General features: G+C 35.7%; 4 protein-coding genes across 4 annotated transcripts; all 4 read left to right on the forward strand.

Moving 5' to 3' along the window:
• On the forward strand, positions 384-3,631 carry LOC18607885 (la-related protein 6C). Its single transcript, XM_018114763.1, has 10 exons — positions 384-1,078; positions 1,641-1,722; positions 1,830-1,924; positions 2,039-2,110; positions 2,208-2,287; positions 2,381-2,459; positions 2,558-2,605; positions 2,712-2,780; positions 2,881-3,006; positions 3,106-3,631. Exons 1-10 carry the CDS (start codon positions 701-703, stop codon positions 3,340-3,342), a joined length of 1,266 nt encoding a protein of 421 aa, XP_017970252.1. The 5' UTR covers positions 384-700; the 3' UTR covers positions 3,343-3,631.
• LOC18607886 (peroxidase 10) lies at positions 6,319-8,596 on the forward strand. The gene is made up of 4 exons (XM_007042294.2): positions 6,319-6,553; positions 7,337-7,528; positions 7,624-7,789; positions 8,127-8,596. The coding sequence occupies exons 1-4, from the start codon at positions 6,320-6,322 to the stop codon at positions 8,537-8,539; spliced, it is 1,005 nt and encodes a 334-aa protein (XP_007042356.2). The 5' UTR covers position 6,319; the 3' UTR covers positions 8,540-8,596.
• Positions 12,181-12,567, forward strand: LOC18607887. Its single transcript, XM_018114849.1, has one exon. It carries the CDS (start codon positions 12,181-12,183, stop codon positions 12,565-12,567), a length of 387 nt encoding a protein of 128 aa, XP_017970338.1.
• Positions 16,904-21,415, forward strand: LOC18607888 (peptidyl-prolyl cis-trans isomerase CYP40). Its single transcript, XM_007042296.2, has 10 exons — positions 16,904-17,333; positions 18,557-19,057; positions 19,305-19,392; positions 19,497-19,549; positions 19,851-19,955; positions 20,183-20,258; positions 20,648-20,685; positions 20,772-20,835; positions 20,906-21,011; positions 21,148-21,415. The coding sequence occupies exons 1-9, from the start codon at positions 17,151-17,153 to the stop codon at positions 20,926-20,928; spliced, it is 1,131 nt and encodes a 376-aa protein (XP_007042358.1). The 5' UTR covers positions 16,904-17,150; the 3' UTR covers positions 20,929-21,011; positions 21,148-21,415.

Raw genomic sequence — 21,496 nt, forward strand, 5'->3', positions numbered from 1 at the left:
TCCCTGGCAAGTTAGGCCCAAAGCTAGAAAGTCAACCCCCCAAATTTGGGAAGAGGCATTGACTGTCTTAAGGCCCTAGGTGTTGAACCCAATTGCCATCTAGTTGGCTTGGTTGGGCTTCCCTGGATTAAGCGAGTCTGGAGCCCATTTTGCCTACTCTTTTCCAAATTCATACACACACACACACTCTCTTCCAAATTATATCCTAGTCTTGAAGGAAAGGACAATAATTAATTATTAATGTAACAATTCTAAATTTATTAAATAAAATTGTAGTAATTTTAATTAATGAGAAGTAATATAATAATGTGAACAAGTGCGAATCCTCCTCTGCAAATAGCTACATCACCCACACAAGACACGGAGCTTGGGGGGTAGCATTGGCAAAGGAAAAAACAGAGAGAGAAGCAAGGTTGGTGTTGATGGTGGCAAATTCCAAACCTTAAAAAACCGGTCAAACCCAAAAGCAACGGTCATGTGTAAGAAATCCTCTCTCTCTCTCTCTCTCCGTATATTGGCGCCAAACGTGGATTCAATATCAAACTTACAGTTACTAAACTTCAGGAGAGAGAGAGAGAGAGAGAGAGATCAAATCTAAGTTTCAAGGACATTAACAAAATCAAACCAAGACAGACAGAGACAGAGAGACAGTAAATTTGTAAGAGAAAAAACAAAGCCAAAGATCAAAAGAAACACGAATATGGCACAAGCACAACCTGAGGAAAAGCCTAAAGAAGAACCCCAAGAAAAGTTTCAAATGAAAGATGCCATGGCAGCGAAAAGAACGACTAGTTGTAATAGTGGTAGTAGCAATGGCAGCAGCACTAGCAACAGTGTGACGTTCAAATTCAATGCGCAGGCACCAGAATTCGTGCCTAGATCGCATACCCAGGTGCCCTTATCGGGTTATTATTACCCTTGTTTCCACTATCTTGGTGGTGCTGGTGGGTCTGATTGGTTCTTTGTTGGTGACCAAGAACCTGCTGATTATTTGATCTCTAATCCTAATCTTCCAATCCCCAATTGTTCTTCCAAGAATTTGCTTACAGATGATCTACGCCAAAAGATCATCAGACAGGTTCTCTTCTCTTTCTCTGTTATGTTAGTTGATTTCTTGATTTGTTTCTTAGAATAGGATTTGCCATTGTCTTATTTCTTGTACCAATAAATGGATCGATGGATTCGATGCATGCCATCGGTTTTGATTCTTTTACATCTTTCTCGTTCCTGATATGATCTGACTGACATTATTTGAAATTGCAAGATAGAGAAATGAAATGTTTATTTAGATTTTGGCATAAGTGCATAACCAATTAGTGCTAATTTTCTTGACTCTGTCAGTTTTAGATTGTGTTCAAAGCTCATCTGCTTGTTTGACTTTCCTGTTTTCCAGATTTAATAAAGATTCAAATCATTTGTGCATGTCTGGTTCTACAAATGGACAATTTCCTGAATTTGTTCTTTAATTTATCAAAGAGAAACTCTTCCTCATAACAAAAAACTCTTGTTGCTATCATCAATGTTCAGTATTGGAACTGATGGAAGTTTTGTTTTCCCTTTTTCTTGTGTGAATCTCAAATAAGTGTTTTCTCTATTCACACTGTGAAAATAGTATGATCCCAACACTGTGTATAAAACAGGTGGAATACCAGTTCAACGACATGAGTCTTCTAGCGAATGAATCTTTGTCAAAGCAAATAAGTAAAGATCCTGAAGGTTATGGTAAGGACCATTGAAGAGTATAGTCAAATTGAACCTAAGACTCCAGCAATTGTTTTTGTTTTTTCATTTAGAACAGTTTTCACTGATAAATATTGATTCTGCTATAGTGTCCATATCTTTTATTGCTTCTATGAAGAAAATCAAGTCCCTCATCACTAACAACCAGTTGCTAGCCCAAGCACTTCGGTCCTCTTCCAAGCTGGTAATTACTCCTTTTGTTTATTCTTTTTGAACTGACAAGAAACTAATTTACAGCATTCTCTGCATTTTGCTTATTAAAGTAATTTTTTTTTCCTTTTCCCTATGTGCCTGAAAGGTTGTGAGTGACGATGGTAAGAAGGTTAAACGTAAACACCCTTTCACTGAAAAAAAGAGAGAGGAAGTGGCGGTAAGATATTGGAAATTTCCAAAATGACAAGCTGTTTTCCTTCAGGTTTTTTGGGTCACGTTTTGTATGATGCAACCTTCGCTTTTTCCTCTTGCAGTCTCGTACTGTTGTTGTTGAGAATTTGCCTGAAGATCACTCCCATCAGAACCTTGACAAGATTTTTAACGTTGTTGGGAGGTTGTTAACTATCACTTCTATTATAATTTCTAGAATGATGTATGCCCAGAAGGTTCCCTTTAGCAGCATACTAATGGTATATCTGTGATACAGCGTGCAGAACATCCGGATATGTCATCCCCAGGAATCCAATTCTTCCCGCTCTAAAAGCGATTTTTTTATGTGCAACAAGGTATGAAGATTGGAATCAAACCTGTTGTGCTTATTTAAGCCAAGAGATTATAGGACAATTTCCCTCATAATTTCTTGTTTCTTTCCATTTCCATTAAGCTACATGCACTTGTGGAGTACGAGGCGACAGAGATTGCTGAGAAAGCGGTATGCTAATGCAGCAATGCTGCTACAACTTGTAGTTGAAATTGATTGTTTCTATACTTGAGATACCGCTTTTGCAATGCCATTCAGAGCTTACTTATTTCGCCAGGTTGACAAGTTAAATGATGAAAGGAACTGGAGAAAGGGGCTCCGAGTAAGGTTGCTGCTTAGACTCTCGGTATGTCTTTAAGTATTGTGTCTTTCAAGTATGATTTGTTTACATTCTTCTGCTTAATAGAAACGTTTACAACTTTTTTATTTTGAAATGAAAAACGCAGCCAAAATCTGTTCTGAAAAGCAGAAAATCGGAATTTGATGGCATTTTAGATGAAGATGAATCACCAGTCGCTGAATACTCTGAAGATTCCTCTCTGTCAAACATTGCTGAAGCAATTGAGAATAATGTAAGCATCAATGTTGTTTAACCATTTGCATTATGTTTGAAGCATATTTTCGTCAGATTACTGTTGCATAAAGCTCACGAAAAGACTCTATTCTGGTAGGCTGATCAGGATAACGCAGTGGGATCAAAAAAGGGGTGGGGTAAAGGCCGTGGAAAGGGCCGTGGGCGCGTTCAAAACCACAGTGGACGTGGCCTGATTGCTGCATGTCCTCAACCTGGCAGTGCAGTCCAATGTGAAGCATCTGTCAAACAGACGTCTAAGGGCCCAAGAATGCCGGATGGAACCAGGGGTTTCACCATGGGGCGGGGCAAGCCTATCAGTTCAGCTTTGGAGTGATGGCTGGCGCATTATTTTTCATTTTCTTTTCCTTTTTGTCTCCATCTATATATTAACCAACTATTATCTGAATGGGCTCTGCGTTTCCTGAAGGTAGGAAATGATTGAGCAGCCATGCATAGTCTGGCCTATAATACGTTCTCAATAAATCGAGGTGTATAGTTTTAGTACTGTTTGTAGCTACTTGATGGTAACAATTTTCTCCAGGCACAGCAGTTTTCTGGGTTATGTTGAGTATTCTGTTTTAAATTTGTAATAATGAAATTGAAAGGTTACATCTTTTTCTCTCTTTCTCTAATTGTGAAACATTTGAATTACACAAATGCATGAGAATAATTTCAACAATAAGCACTTGGAGAAGGGGCACTCTTCTAATTACTTTTTTCTACTAAAGAAGTATTGAAGCACCAAACAACCTCACAACACATTTTTCATCAGTTGAGTATTACATACCATGCACCAACAAAACACCCAAAGTACAAGGTTCATTACCTAGAAATTAAAAAATTATTTTCATTAGCCTATTAGCTCAGTTGGTTTGAGCGTCGTGCTAATAACGTGAAATTTTTTTTAATTTTTCGAGACCTGCATGGGCCACTTTGATTTTTTTTTCATTATTTTTGTATAACTTTGGTTTGTTTGATTGATTGATTTTTTTTTTTTTTTATAACTTTGGATTGTTTGATTAAATAGCAACCTTGGATACTTTGCATAATTTGTACTTTAGATTAGTTTCTTTGGATTGTTTGATCTATTAATGATTGGATTGTTAGCAACATTGGATAACTTTGGATACTTTGCATACTTTGTACTATGGATTAGTTTCTTCGGATTGTTTAATCTATTAATGAACCAAAGTTTCTTTGGGTTGTTTGATCAACCTGATTTAGCATGTTTTTTTATTGTTGATTTAGTACATCTTAGATCCACCCATTTTGTCTATTTACCCTTTACAAACGCGTTTATGTAAACATAAATATCGATAAATCAAGGCCATTGTTAATATATATATATATTCAGCACAGGGCATTTTCATGGTCAACTCCACTACCATTATGTGTGCTTTTATGGGAAGGTTCCATTATAAGATTTCACATATTCTTCCTTTTTGCTCCACTCACAAGTTCTTTTCATTCGTAGAACAAGCCTTCCTCCAAAAAGAAACAAATAACCAAACTCCTTACACTACCAGTTGTTGTGCCTCCTCATAATCAAACTACATATATCTGCAACCCAAGAATCCTTCCTGGTTAACCAGTATGGCTATACTTTTGTGGTTACTTCACCCTGGGTGGATTAAGAGTTAAGAGCAACCTGTAGTCACCAGATATTTTAAATTGATGGCCAATAACTGGAAAGAAACAGCTTTCTTCATTTTGGTCGCTACTTTTTTGACTTTTTGGATGAAAGTTATCTCTTACCTGATCAGTGGAATTTGAAAAGGGAATTAAGCAAATCAAAGATTCACGTTATGAAATAGCAGTATTCATTTTGAAGTGGTGCTCCTGCTCTTATGATTAATTATCTGGGAAAACCTACAGAAGGTCAATCACATAAAATTTATGCAAAGTGCTTGTGGAAATATCATTTTTATTCTCCGGCTTCATAGTTCACACTTCACAGTGACACTTGTACTTCCACTGTTACTGAGCTGATAAAAGATTAATGAAGCATCAATGGTGCCTTATCCTGTTGAAGTTGACTTGTGCAGAATTCTTTCGCATGCCTTTTAAATATGAGATCCTAGTCATACGATCATATTTTGTACTTTCCTGAGCACATGTATGAATTCTTTCCTGGACTAATTTATTGTTTTCTTTATGTCTTGCCAATCACAACAAAGCTTTATGCATAAATATTGCAGAAATTAGGTCTATGATGAATTTGTGTAGAAAAAATATGTGGTTTAAAAAGTTACCTATATATCATTATCCCATTATCAGCTTTTCAGGAAATAGCCATTCTTATATGTTGCCCTGCCACAGCTTGACCAAGTTATGTTGCAAGTAACTTCCTTACTGTAGATTAAATTTTTGTGAATGAGTCCAGATGAATCAATAATAAATAAGTTATGAATACTGACCAAACTTCTTCTGGTGAGATCCTGGTTAGCATTAGGTTGGCATCAGTTAAAGTTCATCAAATAAAATATCTAGCTCCAATTTTTGACTCCCTCTGTTTTTTTTTTCTCAGCCAAAATGGTTTTTCATTGATTAAAATCACTGGACTACAGTAAAAGGATAGAACAAATGGTCATCCATTTTACTGACAGACACCTGATAGCAATCTAATAGTAAACTAGAAAAAAAAAAATAGCACATCACAGTACTTCAACAAAGCCAAATAGTGCCCATGACTATACACTAGACATGCTTAGAGATAAAACAAAAATGAAGCTATCATCATGCATCTAGACCCGTGCAGCACTGATAAAAATGTTGTGCTCCAGGAAGTTGTCAAAAATATTATCCACAAGACATTGGCTAATTTGATTCCCTCTGTTTGAGCCATTAATTTCAAAAAGAAGTAGTCTGCTTGTAATTTTAGATGTTCTAACTATAAAGTAATGTTCCAGCCTGCTGTAGTTTCATTGGTGAATCATCTTCTAACTTGACAAGAAAGTGCTTGAGTGCTCTTCAGATAAAAATTTCCAACATCATATGAGCAGCGACTGTAATAATATTACCAGAAGTTTTTTGACAGGATCATGGGCCATTTTACGAGCCACACTTCCTTAGTGCTTGTAATGATCCATGTCTCACGTTCGAAATTTCCTATGAAAGGCATTCCTAATAACCTTTAAACAACTGGAAGATGATGCTTTAGTCCTGGTGCGGCCTGTAGGAATAAACCACCATAGTGTCATGTCCACCTTGGAAGTTGAACCAATAAACTCACTACTATCTTCCATTGTTTCTGCATATAAATCTCCACCACTTAATCATAGATCATCAGATTAAGCTTTGCATCTTCAGTCATGGGTCATAAACTCTTCTCCTACTTCACTTTGCCCTTCCTTGTATACTTGTACCTTTTCCCCTTTGTCTGTCCATATCACTCTGCAAATAGCCAGCTTGATTACCGGTTTTATGATAGATCATGCCCCCGCTTGTCAAGCATGGTTAAGTATGGTGTCTGGGCAGCTTACAAGAATGATATCAGGATAGCTGCGTCCCTCCTCCGATTGCATTTTCATGATTGTTTTGTAAATGTAACCACCTATGAATCTGTTACCTCTTGCTTGTCTATGTCTTTAACTTTTATAATTCAATCTCTTATCAGAACCATATTGAAGCCAAAGATTAAAAGGTGCCATGTCATTGGTAGGAAAAGGAAACTAAAACTGTTGTCATTTACTTACTGCATGTTTCACTATCAGGAAAATGAGAAAGCCCTACAGTAAACCGCTTTTTTGCAGGAAAGTTCTTTGCTTTTGCTTGAGGTCATATCTTATGTTTGGTGCTACCAACACGGAATCCCCATCCTATTACATTCAGATTGGGTCCACTTTAGAACCTATAAGCTGGTTTTTACATTCATGAGAGAGACAGAGAGGGGGGGAAGCCAACATAGTAGTATTATAGTTTACAGTAAACTTCCAACTTTCACAGCAAAACTTTTCTTGGAAACAAAAGGCTTGCAGAGAAATAATTTTTTGTTTCTTTTCTTCCTTTTACTTCACTTTCTTTCTAGAACTTTTTTTCCCATTACAACTTCAGTAATCAAGCAGAGCCTAAGGCTATCTTGGGAGTCAATTTAATAAATAGAACTGTTGCTGCGTTTTTAATCATTTATCCTTATGATTTAATTTCCAAGAAAACATGATAAACATACAAAATTCAGATTCTCAATTAGGACATTAATATCATTCGTCAAACGTATCATTCGTGTTACATGGACTTTTGCAGTGTATAATATATTTCACTGTCTAGTGTTTACTAAATCGGCTAGTATGAAGACTTAAATTTGCTTAAAAGGTTTCTTTCTGGCATAGGGCTGTGATGCATCGGTGCTTCTTGATGACACAGAAGATTTCCAGGGCGAGAAGAATGCTTTTCCAAACCGTAACTCTGCTCGAGGGTATGAAGTCATTGACAACATAAAAGCAGATGTTGAAAGATTTTGCCCATCAACCGTGTCGTGTGTTGATATATTGACTCTAGCAGCAAGGGAAGCTGTTGTCTTGGTAATTGACATGTGTCTGTTTATGGCTTCTAAGCACTGCAAATCAATTCTCAGATGAAGTAAATTGTTTTCCTTCCTACGATTTTTGTCTGTCAGTCAGGAGGGCCATTCTGGCCAGTCTTGCTAGGGCGACGAGATGGAACAACTGCTAGTCAGCAGGCAGCTAATGAACAATTACCATCACCTATTGAGCCCATGGAAAATATCACTGCCAAATTCACATCAAAGGGTCTTGACCTTAAGGATGTTGTAGTCCTCTCAGGTTCTTTTTCTTAGCATATTGCTCAGAGTCAATGTGCCTTAAAACTCTCATTCTATTATTTTCTTTTTCCTTTTTCAAAGACGATTTGATGGATAGTACTTATCCAAATAATTTCATTTCTATTTCCATGGCATTTGAAAGTGAAAAAGTTCTTGCATAGTGGTGGTCCTGTGGACTATTACAGATGATGAAGCATCACCAAAAATTGTAGGCAAACATATAAGATTCTTAATACTGTCACATACATACAGCCTTAAATATATCATTTCTGCTATAAATTATAATCATGGCAAATTTAATTGATATAGATGCCTTATCTTTTTTGTGTCTATTGCAGGAGCTCATACCATAGGTTATGCTCAATGTTTTACCTTCAAGAGAAGACTCTTCAACTTCCGGGGCACTGGTAGACCTGACCCTACGCTTGATGCTTCAGCCCTCGTTAGCTTGCAAAGCATGTGTCCGAACATGGATTCCTCAAACAGCAATCTCGCTCCCCTTGACTCTGCAAGTACCTATAGATTTGACAATATGTATTACACAAACCTTGTTAACAACACAGGGCTTCTGGAATCTGATCAAGCACTAATGCAAGATCCAAAAACTGCTGCAATGGTTAATTCCTATAGCACGAATCCTTACCTTTTCGGGAATGATTTTGCCACATCAATGGCGAAGCTTGGTAATATCGGTGTACTCACAGGAAAGAAGGGACAAATTAGAAAGAAGTGCGGGTCTGTGAACTTATAAATTGCTAGTATTTGAAGTGTTGGTCTATGTATGGAGCTTATCTAGTTCAATCAATGCACCAAGATAGGTTGTGAATATATTAATAATTTGGTGTTCTTGTCTTAGTTGGATGATTCTACCATTTGCTCCATCAGGAAAAATCGAACAAAAACTACCTTTTACATTAGTATTTGAGGTTTTTTTTTCTTTTTTTTGGGTTCAAATATATAACCTTGGCAGGTTAGATTGACAAGATGCACCTCCCAGAGGCAACATAAGCACAAAGAACTCTGTATTGCGACCAGCTCATCTACATATTTTATTTTATGCTTTCTTTTTCCCCTTTCCTTTTGGCTTTCCACATTCACTTAGGATCAAGGTCAGGTTTCTTTTTGAGTTCTGAGGAGAAAATTAGGCTGCTCAAATGCACATAGATTCAATAAAGAAGCCGACAAGGAGTGCTTGGATTCAAAAAGGAATATAAAGAAAAGCTGTTAGATGCCTGACCAACCTTTGTAGAGCCCCATTGAGATCTATGTCCTTGTCTTCCAAAAACACCACCTTTTTTTTTTCTTGTTTCTGTTTTAGTGTATTTGACTGCATCAGAAGTATTGTGTATCATGAACTATCATAATCATCAACATCATTATCTTCATCATCATCATCATCATCACTCTGAGATGTATCCTCTGCTTTCAGATTAGATTCTCCACTCTGACTCCTTCCCTGTGTAGTGTGGTGTGCACTAGACACACACCTGCAGCTTCAAAAAAATTCATATTTGAGGGGGAGCTCCAAGAGAGCTAGAAGTCTAAAACATTCAAGATTTTAACCCTTTTGCTAGACTTGAAAATTTTTGTCCCCCTTTTTTGACTGCTTTTGAAGTCCCTCTTGTTATTCATCATTCAATCATTTTCCATCAACATTGTTCAAACAAATGCAGCATTGAATATATTTGTCCATAACCAGCCCCTTTTATGCTGCATTAAATCCCCATGGAACCATAATTGCAACATAATTGGAAATTACTGTTTCTTCCCTGAACTTGTAGAAGTCATGTAATTCCTTCCTTTTACTTCTATAACAAACTCAAACTTCACCCTTTTTTTCATGATATTCGAAATCCCAATATTCAAGATTAAAAGAAAAACTATAATCATGAAACTATTGGGTCCAAGACACTATAACCCATCAGTAATTGTCCTACTAGCCATGTTTAATCAAGCACCAACTATTGGTCTGTTCCCTATCTTCCCCATAGCCAACATATTTATTGATGCTTATCTAGTTATTAATACTAATACCTTCCAAAATGCATCACTTGTTGCTAACAACTACTTTTTTCCCAAGCTTTCGAGAGGTGATTTTTTTTTTAAATTAATCATAACAAAAAGCAAGAAAGAGATGGATCAATTGGCCTAAAGTTTGAACATTATTTAACTTTTTGGTAATCCAAAAGATTAAAAAAATAAATCATAAAATAATGTTATTAACTTTTTGACCTTTAACAAAGGCAAAGCATATAAAAACAACTTTGAAGAACTAATAATGAGTTGCCTGATGGAGCAAGGCAGCTTTGGCTCCATAGAAAGTAGAGAAATGAAGTAAAAGAGGAAGATGAAGACAACTCTCTATACTTTTTTTTTTTCTTGTTGGAGAGCTCTTTATTTGAACAAGATGAAGACAGCACCAGAAAGAATACTTTCTATTATACTAAGAGAACAAAGCTTAATTTCCTAAAGTCACTACACATATGTGAGCTCTTGGATTCACCAAACTGGAAAAGAGGGGAAATCCTGAAGTCTAGTTGTGGACGTAATACAAAAATAATGTTCTGGCATGCATTTAAACTGCAGATATTCACTCTACTATTCATGGTTTGAAAGTTAGCATTGCTGAAGGTGGGTGGAGTAATGTAGGTGAAAATACTCACTTTTCCAAGCACAAAGGTTTCCAGCTCATAAATAGAGGACATTGACCCATGAAAGTTCCTTCGGGCTTTTTCTGTATTTATAAAATAAAGATAAAATTGTAAAAAATGGTCTTCTTGTAAATTCATTTCAAAAATAACTTTCAATGTAAAGTTATTCGTCTTTATCTAATTTTAGTTATGAAATGATAAAAATACATTTAGAACATGACATGGAAGGTAACAACACATTCTTAGGTTTATTAGTTTACATTCACAATACTCTTTCTTTATCTATCTCCCGTTGTCCCATCTTCAATCTTCAAACCAAAAAATATGATATGGGAAGTAACAATAAGTTATTGGATTTATTGATATTGAGTTTTTCAGTTGTTCAAGTTTGGTAAAACAAGCCTTGGCTTGTAACATCAATGGAAAGAAAAAAGTTTTGATGTATAATATCTAGTGTTAAAGCTTTGGCTTTTAAGTGTAATATATAGTGCTGAAACTTTGATCTTAACGTATAATATTTGGTGTTGAAATTTTGACTTTTGCGTATAACATCTGTTACTGAAGTTTTGATTTATAACATCTTTTACTGAAGTGTGTAACATTTTCTTAGATTTGCAATGTCCTTTTATAACAATATTTATTAAAAATAACGTATAACTTACTCCTTTATATTTCACTACAATATAAACTCTTTAAATTAAAAATATATTAAAAACGTGCAACGATTTTTTTTTCAACTTTAACAATATTTTATTGAATATAATATGTAACAATAGCATTTTTTAAACATAATGTGTTACTTGTTCTTTTATTTTTATATTTTACTAAGACATAAACTTTTGAAGTTAAACATATTCCCAATAAAGATAAAGTTTAAAATCAAAAAAGAATTTGACATAAAAATAAAGATGTATTGAAAATTTATTCAAAGTTAAGTTACTACTAAAATAAAATAGATTTAGACAAAAAGATATTATCTAAAATTATCTAAATTAGATAATTAACTTTTGAGTTATTTTATTTATTATATTTCTTGTAATCATAATAAAAAAAATGATGTTTAACAACAGCAAAAAAAAAAGCTAAAAACAAAAAGCACGACACTTAATATGAAAAGATTTCATTAAAGTAATTTTATTTAAAAAATTTTTTCTTAACTGTTAAAATTAAAAAACAAATTATTTTAAAAAACAAGGTTAACAAAAATCGTCCCTAAAACAAATGTGAAAAAGTAAGTCTTGAATTTTCAGTATTTCTTGCAGGACACCATAGAAGTTCCTGAGGAAGCTCTTCCATGCATTTCCCCTCCCCCCTAAACATTCTCTCTCTTAGATTGGAAAAAGAAAAAGGAAATGAAAACATTAAATGAATAGTCCCCAAGCACATCCAGAGCTCTCTCAACAGTTTTAACACCAAAGGACACGAAACTCCTTTCACATTATTTTGCCTTTTTCCCCACTTTTTCCATCTCCCTCTGGCCTCTTTAACTCCACCCTTTTCTCTCCCCTAAACCCTTTAAAAACCCCATCAAATTCTTTATGTATCTTTTTCTTTTTCTTTTGCTTTTCATGATCCAAGCTTGAAACAAAAAGAAAACCCCATTTCTAAGTTACCATTTTCCATCGCTTCTTTGCAAACTCAGAAGCTTAAACCCTTCAAAAACCCCAAAAAGAAGGAAAAAAAAAAAGAAACATCTTCAAATATACATATATTTTAAAGAAGTTCTTTCTTGTTCTTGGTGATGTCTACACCATTAGAGCAGCAGCAGCCACCACCCGTAGGAGTAAGCCAACAAGCCTACACGGCCCATACGGGTCACGGGTCGGTTGGACCCGTCATAGCTGTTCTAGCAGTGATCACAATACTTGGAGTCATAGCCGGCATGATTGGGAGGCTATGTTCAGGGCGTCCTATCATGGGCCATGGTCAGTACGATTTTGAAGGTTGGGTTGAGAGGAAATGCTCTTCTTGCCTTGACGGTCGGGTCAACCCTCCTCCTCCCCGGCCCACGGAGGAGGTGCCAGTTGCGGTGCCTGCAGAGGATACCCAACAAGAGATCAAAGAAGAAGACCTTGAACAAGCTCCAGTTCAAGGACAAAAGCAACATGGAAGTAGCAGTGAATCTTGATTATTAATATTCTTGGGTTTCTTTTTTTTTTTTATTGCCTTCATGGTTATACTCTCATTGTATGTTAAAAAAATGGATTCTCTCTTCTTCTTTTTTTAATTAGACTTTTGTTAATTTTTACTGTTGATGCCATTGTTCTCTTGGGTTCTTTCATGGTTCATTCATGAGAATAATTAGATTGAAAGAAACAATTTTTTTGACAAAAATAATATAAGTAATCTTAGAGGGGAATATAAATTAGTATTTTTTTTTTACAAATTTTGAAAATATTTATTGTTTAATAATTATGACAGTTATTATGAACGGTAAACTTGGAATGTAAAATTAAAATTTGTGAAATTGGGTAGATGTTAATTATTTGCATTGATGGCAAGATTGAGCGTTGCTTTGTAGTTTGTTGGGTCTTTCAGCTTTTTGGTTTATTTGCATACCTCATTATTGTCGTCATTTATTTTCTGTTGGGTTTTCCATTGGATTCTCTTTCCCTTCCTCTTTTGTTTCTGTATCAATTGTTCTTAAGTTGCAGTCTCACACAGATTGCATCTTTAAATGTTCACATTCCTTTGTTAGCAACATGAGACAGTAGAATTTTGGCTGTTATGCCACCTTTGGGACTCTGGGTTCCCCAACCAAGACAGATAGAGAGCATTTAATGAACAATGGTGAGAAGTTTGGTGTTGCCAATGCTGTTCCCAAAAAAATGCAAAACTGGTTATTCCAATGCAAATTGATTGGTCTGCTTTATTCCTAGAATGGTAGCCAATGTAGTTAGGCACTTAAAAAAGATATTTATATTTAATGTCTTGTCTTTTTTTTATTAATTTTGATAAAAATAATGTAATATCTAAATTGCTTTACTTTTTACTAGCAAATAGATGCAAAGAAATCATCATGGAAAGAACCACAATTGAAAACATGGATCGACATTGTTAAGTTCTTAAATGGTACCTATGCTTGATGTTCTGCTTTTCTTCTTCTCTAAACTACTAACTACTGTACTATCATTTGGGTAAATGTTGTTATCAAAATAACTTTTCCATTGTATTTGGCATGTGAAAACTTATAGGAAAGCAATGTTTGTTTTTGCTTCACGTGAAACAGTAAGTTTTAATCGAAAGTCGGTTCGAATGGATCACCAAATTCACTGGTATTTTTCTCATCAAACAAGAGGATCAAAAATGGTGCAAGACAGATGGAAAAAGTGGGTCCAAAGTGGGCACAAGAAAATTTTGTCTTGCCCCTTTCTGGTCAAAAATTAAGGGGAAATTTGACAGGGATAAACCCATTTTGCAGGATGCTGATATCAGTAGCATCACGTGGTTAAGGGGGTCACACAATTGATTTTGGAAAAAAATGAAAAAACATGTGGTTTGGGCAGCTTTTGTCTCAGTTACCTCCCAGGACCATCATCAACTGTCAGCTCCATTGGTGAAAAAAGTTGACTCTCCCTAGGACCGTTACTGGGTACAAATCTGTACTGTCCTTTATTTTTTTTTTTTTCCTTCATACTTTCCATTTAGTTCCTGTCCACCTCCTGGATTCTGTTGTCAGTCAAATCTCGGAGTGGCAACTTCTTCATTGGACAAACCACTCTCGGGAGAGCCCGATTAGTTAACCACTCTGTTAAGAGGTTGATTAAATTATATTATCAGCAGTGATTAGTGTTACTCGTTCTTTGATTAATTTAGATCAAGTATGTCTCCAGGTGATAGCTTTTTATAGAGGTGATCTTCTCTATAGTTGCTTTTCCACTATAGGAATTCCACTTTGTGCAGGTGAAAACAAGTTTGCTGGAAGGAATTCATCAAGAAAATTGGAGACTGGGAGCCTGGAGGCCTATTAACCAATCAGACAAAACCGGTTGGCTGTTGCTGGGTTGGTGCCTGGTGACCTCTATGGAGGGAAAATTGGGCTTTCTTGGGCTTTGTTATTTTCAGCCCATGTCAACATCCTAAAAGACAGTTTCATTGCCCAACTATGGTAGACCCGTAAGCCCGATAAGGAATGGTGAAAATAGGGCTTTCATGGCCTGTAGCTGTTGTTTGAAAAGGTGGGATTACTTTTCTTATGACCCTTTGTAGGCTTGAACCTCCCACTCAGGTTGCCGCAACCAGTGCTTAATCTCTCTATGGAAAGTGGTTTCAACCATCTAAAAAGCTTTGCTTCTCTTACGCTTTCAAGGTCTTCTTTTTGCCCTTGGTGGCCAACTCTCCGCCCCTCAAAACGAATATCCGTAAAGCATGATGTATCTTATCTTAAACTTGAAAACTTATGCATCACTTTCACTGTATATAATCTGATTACCTTTGCTTTCTCTTTACTTTAATCTTTCAGGGGCAAAAACACCTAATCAATCAATAAGTTGCATCTGTAGGGTGGGTGTTGCAAGCCCCTCTCGAATCCCATCCATTATTTTTCCATGAAAACTTCCAAACATTTCACCATATAAACTTCCATCACGTTTCCATTCTCAAAGCCCCACAGCATTTCTCTAGTCAAATAAGTGATCTAATACAGCATCAACACACAAAATTACAAATCGTATTTGCTTTATTTGCCATTGAAAGTGGGAAGTGGCAATGACTGAGTCATTCTTGCGTGGACTCAATTTACACATCCAAAGAAAACAGGCCCTGGATAAGTGCCTGCTACGAGTTCCCCAATTGGAAATTGGGTCAGCCATTTTTCGGCCTTTTCGTGGACCCACTCGGAGGGGTTAGGTGGCTTCTCTTGAACTGCATACCACTGATTGTTCATGCCAGTGAATCAGATTAGACCCTTGGAAATAAAGAAAACGAAACTACTGTTTTTAGTGGCATCACATAGGCATTGTATTTAACAATGCTACAATCATGGCCTTGGCCTCCAATCCTCCTCGAAAATCAAATTTGGGTGGTTTAAGTTTCTTCCAACTGTACGGCATTTAGGCGATAAATCTTAAGCTAAGACCACGTCCACTAGGCTCTCATTATTATACAATATCCTTTTCTTTTTCTCCCAAATTTAAAGGGGAAACTAGTAATGTATAATAGATAGGGAATCTCCTCTTTGTATAGCGGGTCACTTGGTTCAATTCCAATTAGCAAAGAAGAATAGGCAATGCCGTCAGGAAAATGTTTCTTGTAAAGAAACTGTTGTTGGAAAGAGACGACTATAGCAAAGACAGAAACTCCAAAAATGGTGCAGCTTAACCAACTTACATGGACAGGTTAACACATCTATGCGTGGTGCGCACAATCTGAGCTTATGATCAATGATTTTATCAGCTTATCCCACCTTACCTGATGAATTAAATTATATATAATATGAGGCTGCAGCAAAGATCCCAGGATTTGTGCGTATAATACAAAAGAAGGATCATGGTTGACATCTCCGTATGCTATGTACCCAAAGCTGTTAAAAGCAAACAAATCTTGTCAGTTCCGTTGCCCTTTGTACTCTCCTACCAAACCTCCTACATCAAACATTGGATGCATTTCTTCATTATTTGAGTCCCGCCACCTTAATCTATTTTATCTTCTTTTCACAATTCATTGTTTACCTATATTATTTAAGGTTTTTTTTTCATCATAATACCCTCTGTTTTTTCACAAGAAAATACACCTATATCGAGCTTTTTTCTCTGAAAAAATAAATATAATAGAGTATGCAAGCTTATAATCTTTGTAAAATTTTTCATCAATTTAATATGAAATTGAAATATTTTATTTATATTTTTTAAACACTTGACGTGACATATAAACTTACTTGATTATATAAAATATTTTAATTTAATATAACATAATTTAAAAATAATTAAATTAAATCTAAAAAATTGACTTCCCAAGTGAAGAAGAATTAAAAAAACAAAGGGTTCTTTTCGTCCTGGAAATGAAGTTTGGGTAACGTGATTCATGCCCTAACTCATGATTTCTAGAAAATACACTTAGTAGTAGTAATATAGAGCGTTTGAGGAACTTATAATTCATGACCTAACCCACTACCACTTGTAATATGGATTTAGGTAGGAACCTAGTTTTCAAAAGTGGCCAGTATATGAGATTAAAATGGACAAAAATCTGATCTAGTTCCACCATAAATAACTCTTACTGATAACAGAAATACTACTATATATAGGAAAATCCATACAAGGAATTTATTAAGTTTGGCCAATGAATGTCCTAGACTTGAAGATGAAGTAGAGGGTAAAACTATAAAACCCACAAAAAATCAATCTCCTGAAAAGCAAAATTCAAAGAGAAGTGGAAAAATCGGATTGGATCATGAATGAAAAAAAAGAAAAAAGAAAAAAAAACAAATAAGCAGAGAGAGAGAACGGGGTGGTGGGTTGGGGGGGGGGGGGGAGGACCAGTGCTGCTAACCCGAACTCCAAAGAGTCAGAGACCCCCATTTTTATATTAGCAATAATTAAGTTGAGTTAAAAAAATAAAGCGGGACTAGGGTTTTACAGAGAGGAAGTCTCTAGAGAGAACGAAAGAGTAGGTAATTTACTTTGTCTCTCTCTCTATATATAAACATAAAAGCTATGTAGCAACAGAGAGAAACAGAAAGAGATAAAAGAAAAAGGAAAGAAAAAGAGACTTATGAATATGATGATGAGGAGGCCGAGGTGTTATTTGGATATAAGCATAGGAGAAGAGCTTGAAGGAAGGATAATAGTGGAACTGTACACTGATGTAGTACCCAAAACTGCAGAGAACTTCAGGGCCCTTTGCACTGGTGAAAAGGGCATTGGTCCTAACACTGGTGTTCCCCTTCACTATAAGGTCCCTCTCTCCTTCTCTCCTTTTTATTTTCTTATCATTTTTAATGTATGGGATGCAAAAATGTAGGGGTTTTGCTTATCTGGGTTTATGTTGCGTTTGCTTATAGTGATATGAAAAGACTTTGATGTCATTGACTTTATTTGGATTTTTTGTTTCTCTTTGCATTCTTGCAATGAAATGTTTTTTTTTTTCTTTTTCTTCTTTGAATTACTTGTTTTTGGGGTAGGAAGAGTCTGAGTAGCAAGAAATCTTGGAGATATTTGCATAGTTTTTTTTCCTGATGTTGTATGAATGTTCTTCATACTGACCATATATTTTTTTTGCTCAAACCTTCATACTGACCATTTTTGTCAACTTTGAATGGCTATTGCTAGTTGATTTTGCTAATGGATCTTTTGAACAAGAATATGGGAAATACTTGGAATTCGGATTTTTTTTTCCCCTTTTTAACTTGTGATAGTATCCAAGATTTAAGGTTGTCTATGATTCTTTCTACATGTTATAGTCTAAGCATCAAATCTTTAATCTTTCCCATCAACAAAGAAACATAAGAATTCATTTAAAATACCTTGATGATGGTTTTGGCTATCCGCATGTGAGTTAAGATTCAAGTTTTCTTTTGTTTGCTAATGCCATCTAAACCACATCTGTTAACAGATGGCAACATTAAAGAAATGTCCTCTAACTATTTGTGATGCTGTAAGTGGTTTGTCTATGAAATGCTGGCATACTGGATTGGCATCTTTCGACAGCTAGAAATAGAAAAACCTTAAGGGTACTTGTCTTTGACTTGAATGATTAACATAATTTATTTATTTATTTTCTCAGAAAATATATTTCATATTCATTCTTTGACTTTAAAATATGATATCAATTTGTCCTTTTAGTTTCAAATTTGGTTATAGTCTATGTTACTCAAACTTGGGGGTAGGAATTAGATATCAGTATGTGTCTGAAATGAGTACTTTCAAATTTTTCTGAGTTTTTCATATATTTGGAGGGTTGGACCTCCATCCTCGTGTCCATCAGATATGTGTCAGACGTAGATACTTCTAGGAAAATGAAGAGTCATAGCAACGCAGGTTATGGTAATGCAATTACCGTATGCATAAACCATGAATTAATGAGAATTTCATTGTATTAATGATTATATATGCCTTTGGATGGGAATTTTATTTTTGTTGAGTTTGAATGATATATGGTTTTTTTTTTTTTTATTTCAGGGAGTTCGTTTTCATCGAGTTATTAAAGGCTTTATGGTACAAGGTGGAGATATATCTGCTGGAGATGGTACTGGAGGAGAGTCAATATATGGTTTGAAATTTGAAGATGAAAATTTTGAATTGAAACATGAACGGAAAGGAATGTTATCGATGGCAAATGCTGGTCCTAACACAAATGGGTCTCAGTTCTTCATCACTACAACTCGCACTTCTCATTTAGATGGGAAACATGTTGTATTTGGCAAGGTTGTCAAAGGAATGGGTGTTGTTCGTTCCATTGAACATGTAACAACTGGTGAAGCTGATTGTCCCACCGTTGATATGACAATTGCTGATTGTGGAGAAATCCCTGAGGGGGCAGATGATGGGATATCCAATTTTTTCAATGATGGTGACATTTATCCTGATTGGCCAGCTGACCTTGATGAGAGTCCTAATGAGCTATCTTGGTGGATGACTGCTGTAGATTCTGTTAAGGCTTTTGGAAATGAACATTACAAGGTAATGGGCATATGCATGTTTATTCTTGCAGTAATGGGTTCATTGCTGCATGTTATTGTGCTTATAGAACCTTCTTCCTACACTTTGATATTTCAAGATGCTTATAAAACCTTCTTGTTACACTTTGATATTTCAAGATGGTGCTTCCTAGATATATTGTTTATTCTTTCTCTACACCATTTCCTTTCCTATTCCTTTTCACTCTCCTTTGAGGTCTCTCATTTATGCTAATGGATGTCCATAACAGAAACTTGACTATAAGATGGCTCTCAGAAAGTACAGGAAGGCTCTACGCTATTTAGATATCTGCTGGGAGAAAGAAGGGATTGATGAAGGTGACATTTCTTTGCTGTACTTCGTTTCATTCACCTACTAATAAAGTAGTTGGACTCTCAATTCACCTTGGTTGGTCTGCATATAATATGTTGTGGCTTTGCAGATAAGAGTTCAAGTTTGAGAAAGACGAAATCCCAGATATTCACAAATAGCTCTGTAAGATTCATTCTTCACCTTTTGACTGACTTTTATCAATTGTTGAGCACTTGAGGTTCAAATAATTTTGCAACCTGATTTGCTGCCTAATGCCACGTGAGAAATCACTTTACTTTTCCATATCCTAATTATGATTAAACACTAACTATCATTATCCAAGTTAAATTGCACTTAGTTTTCTGTTCTGTTAATCTTTTAATATCTTTTTCTTTGTCTTGTCCATCAACTTGTCCTTTGGACTAATCTTAGTCTTCTTACAATTTTTTGATTTTCTAATACCTTGATGGTTTTGTGGCTTTAGGCCTGTAAACTGAAACTAGGGGATCTGAAAGGAGCACTGTTGGACACAGAATTTGCAATGCGAGATGGAGATAGCAATGTGAAAGCCTTGTTTCGCCAAGGTCAGGTTAGTGTCTTTCATTGTTAATAATATTATAATCTTTTGGATGCTGGTGGCTTTGGCTTATATTTGGTCTGAGCTAGTCATCTCTTAAGGGAAAAATTGGTTGAGATTACATAGACCTTTCTTAGAAGCTGCCTTTACAGCTTGCCTCTTTATTATCTTCTTTATGCTACATTTTCTGTCCATTCAAGCACATTCTGGTCCTAATGATTGTGATACTTATCTGCCAGGCACACATGGCACTTAATGATGTTGATGCTGCTGTTGAAAGCTTCAAGAAAGCATTGCAATTGGAGCCAAATGATGGTTAGTGATGGACTTTGACTCAGTCTCTATACTATGTACTCAATATTGGATCATTCCCTGTTTTAGAAGATTATGACCTGTATGTTCATTTTAGGGCTTGGCAGGTTGCAAATGGGAAAATTTCTCAATGGGATGTTGAGAAGTGTAGTCAACTTTATCTGGCTTTGACTCATTATTTTTAATTTAAATTTTACTTTGGCCAAACATAGGCAACCTGAAGTTCTACATATGATTAGGCCCAGGATATAGCTTCTTCTCTTTCATGAAACCTGCCTGCCACATATGCAGGATGACCGGATCAAGGCAGTGTATAGTGTCAACAAGTTAATATGTGAAACTTGTTCAGACTTTTTGATAACTATTTTTTTTGAAATATATTTGCATTTCAGGTGGAATAAAGAAAGAGCTTGCTGCTGCTATGAAAAAGGTTAGCAGATAGAATGAAATTGGTAGTATCTTGCGGCATTGCATATTTATAAACAAATGTGCTTAACAATAATACTTGGTGAGCAGATCAATGATAGGCGCAATGAGGAGAGAAGACGATATCGTAAGATGTTCCAACTGCACTCAACTGGTACGTCGTGCTTTTATTCTTTTATTTCTTGAGATGGATATTGTTGTTAACTGGGGAATGTACAATGCAGGTGCTGATAACCATGATGGTTAAGAGCTTCAATTGTTCAGTGAGATAGTGTCATCTAGTTCAGGCTTTCTTGATTAGGATCTCTTACCATTTGGACAAAATACTAGGTAGGGATGTTCAGCCTCTGCATTGTTTGATACTACTTTTCTGTAACTGCTAATGAGCACTTGCATGCTAATGGAAATTGGGGACTGACTATTGTGTTAGTTCAGGATAATGGAGCTATAGTTTTATGTTTTTCAGGTTTCAGTGGAAGCAGAGGAAGCATTCCAGCAAATTAAACTGTACAAATCTGAGGCTTGAACCAATTCTCATTTCTAATGAGAGTTTCATACTAGTTAATTAGGATGTAGGAAATTTAGACTAAGACTGATCAATTCCTTAATGAAATTTTAGTCCAGACAATCTGTGTTCCGTACAGAATTGGTATAAAATGTACAATTTTGTCTTTGACAAACTCTTTTGGTGAGGTATTCTCATGAAAATTTTACCAGCGTTTCTTGGCCCATAATTTTGGTTATCTGTTTCTTAATAGTAGTAATACTATTCATTCAATCTACGAAAGGATCAGCCGTTGTCTGTGGGTTGGTGG

Source organism: Theobroma cacao, chromosome 2 (genome assembly GCF_000208745.1).
Source record: "Theobroma cacao cultivar B97-61/B2 chromosome 2, Criollo_cocoa_genome_V2, whole genome shotgun sequence".
In the NCBI taxonomy this organism is placed as follows: domain Eukaryota; kingdom Viridiplantae; phylum Streptophyta; class Magnoliopsida; order Malvales; family Malvaceae; genus Theobroma; species Theobroma cacao.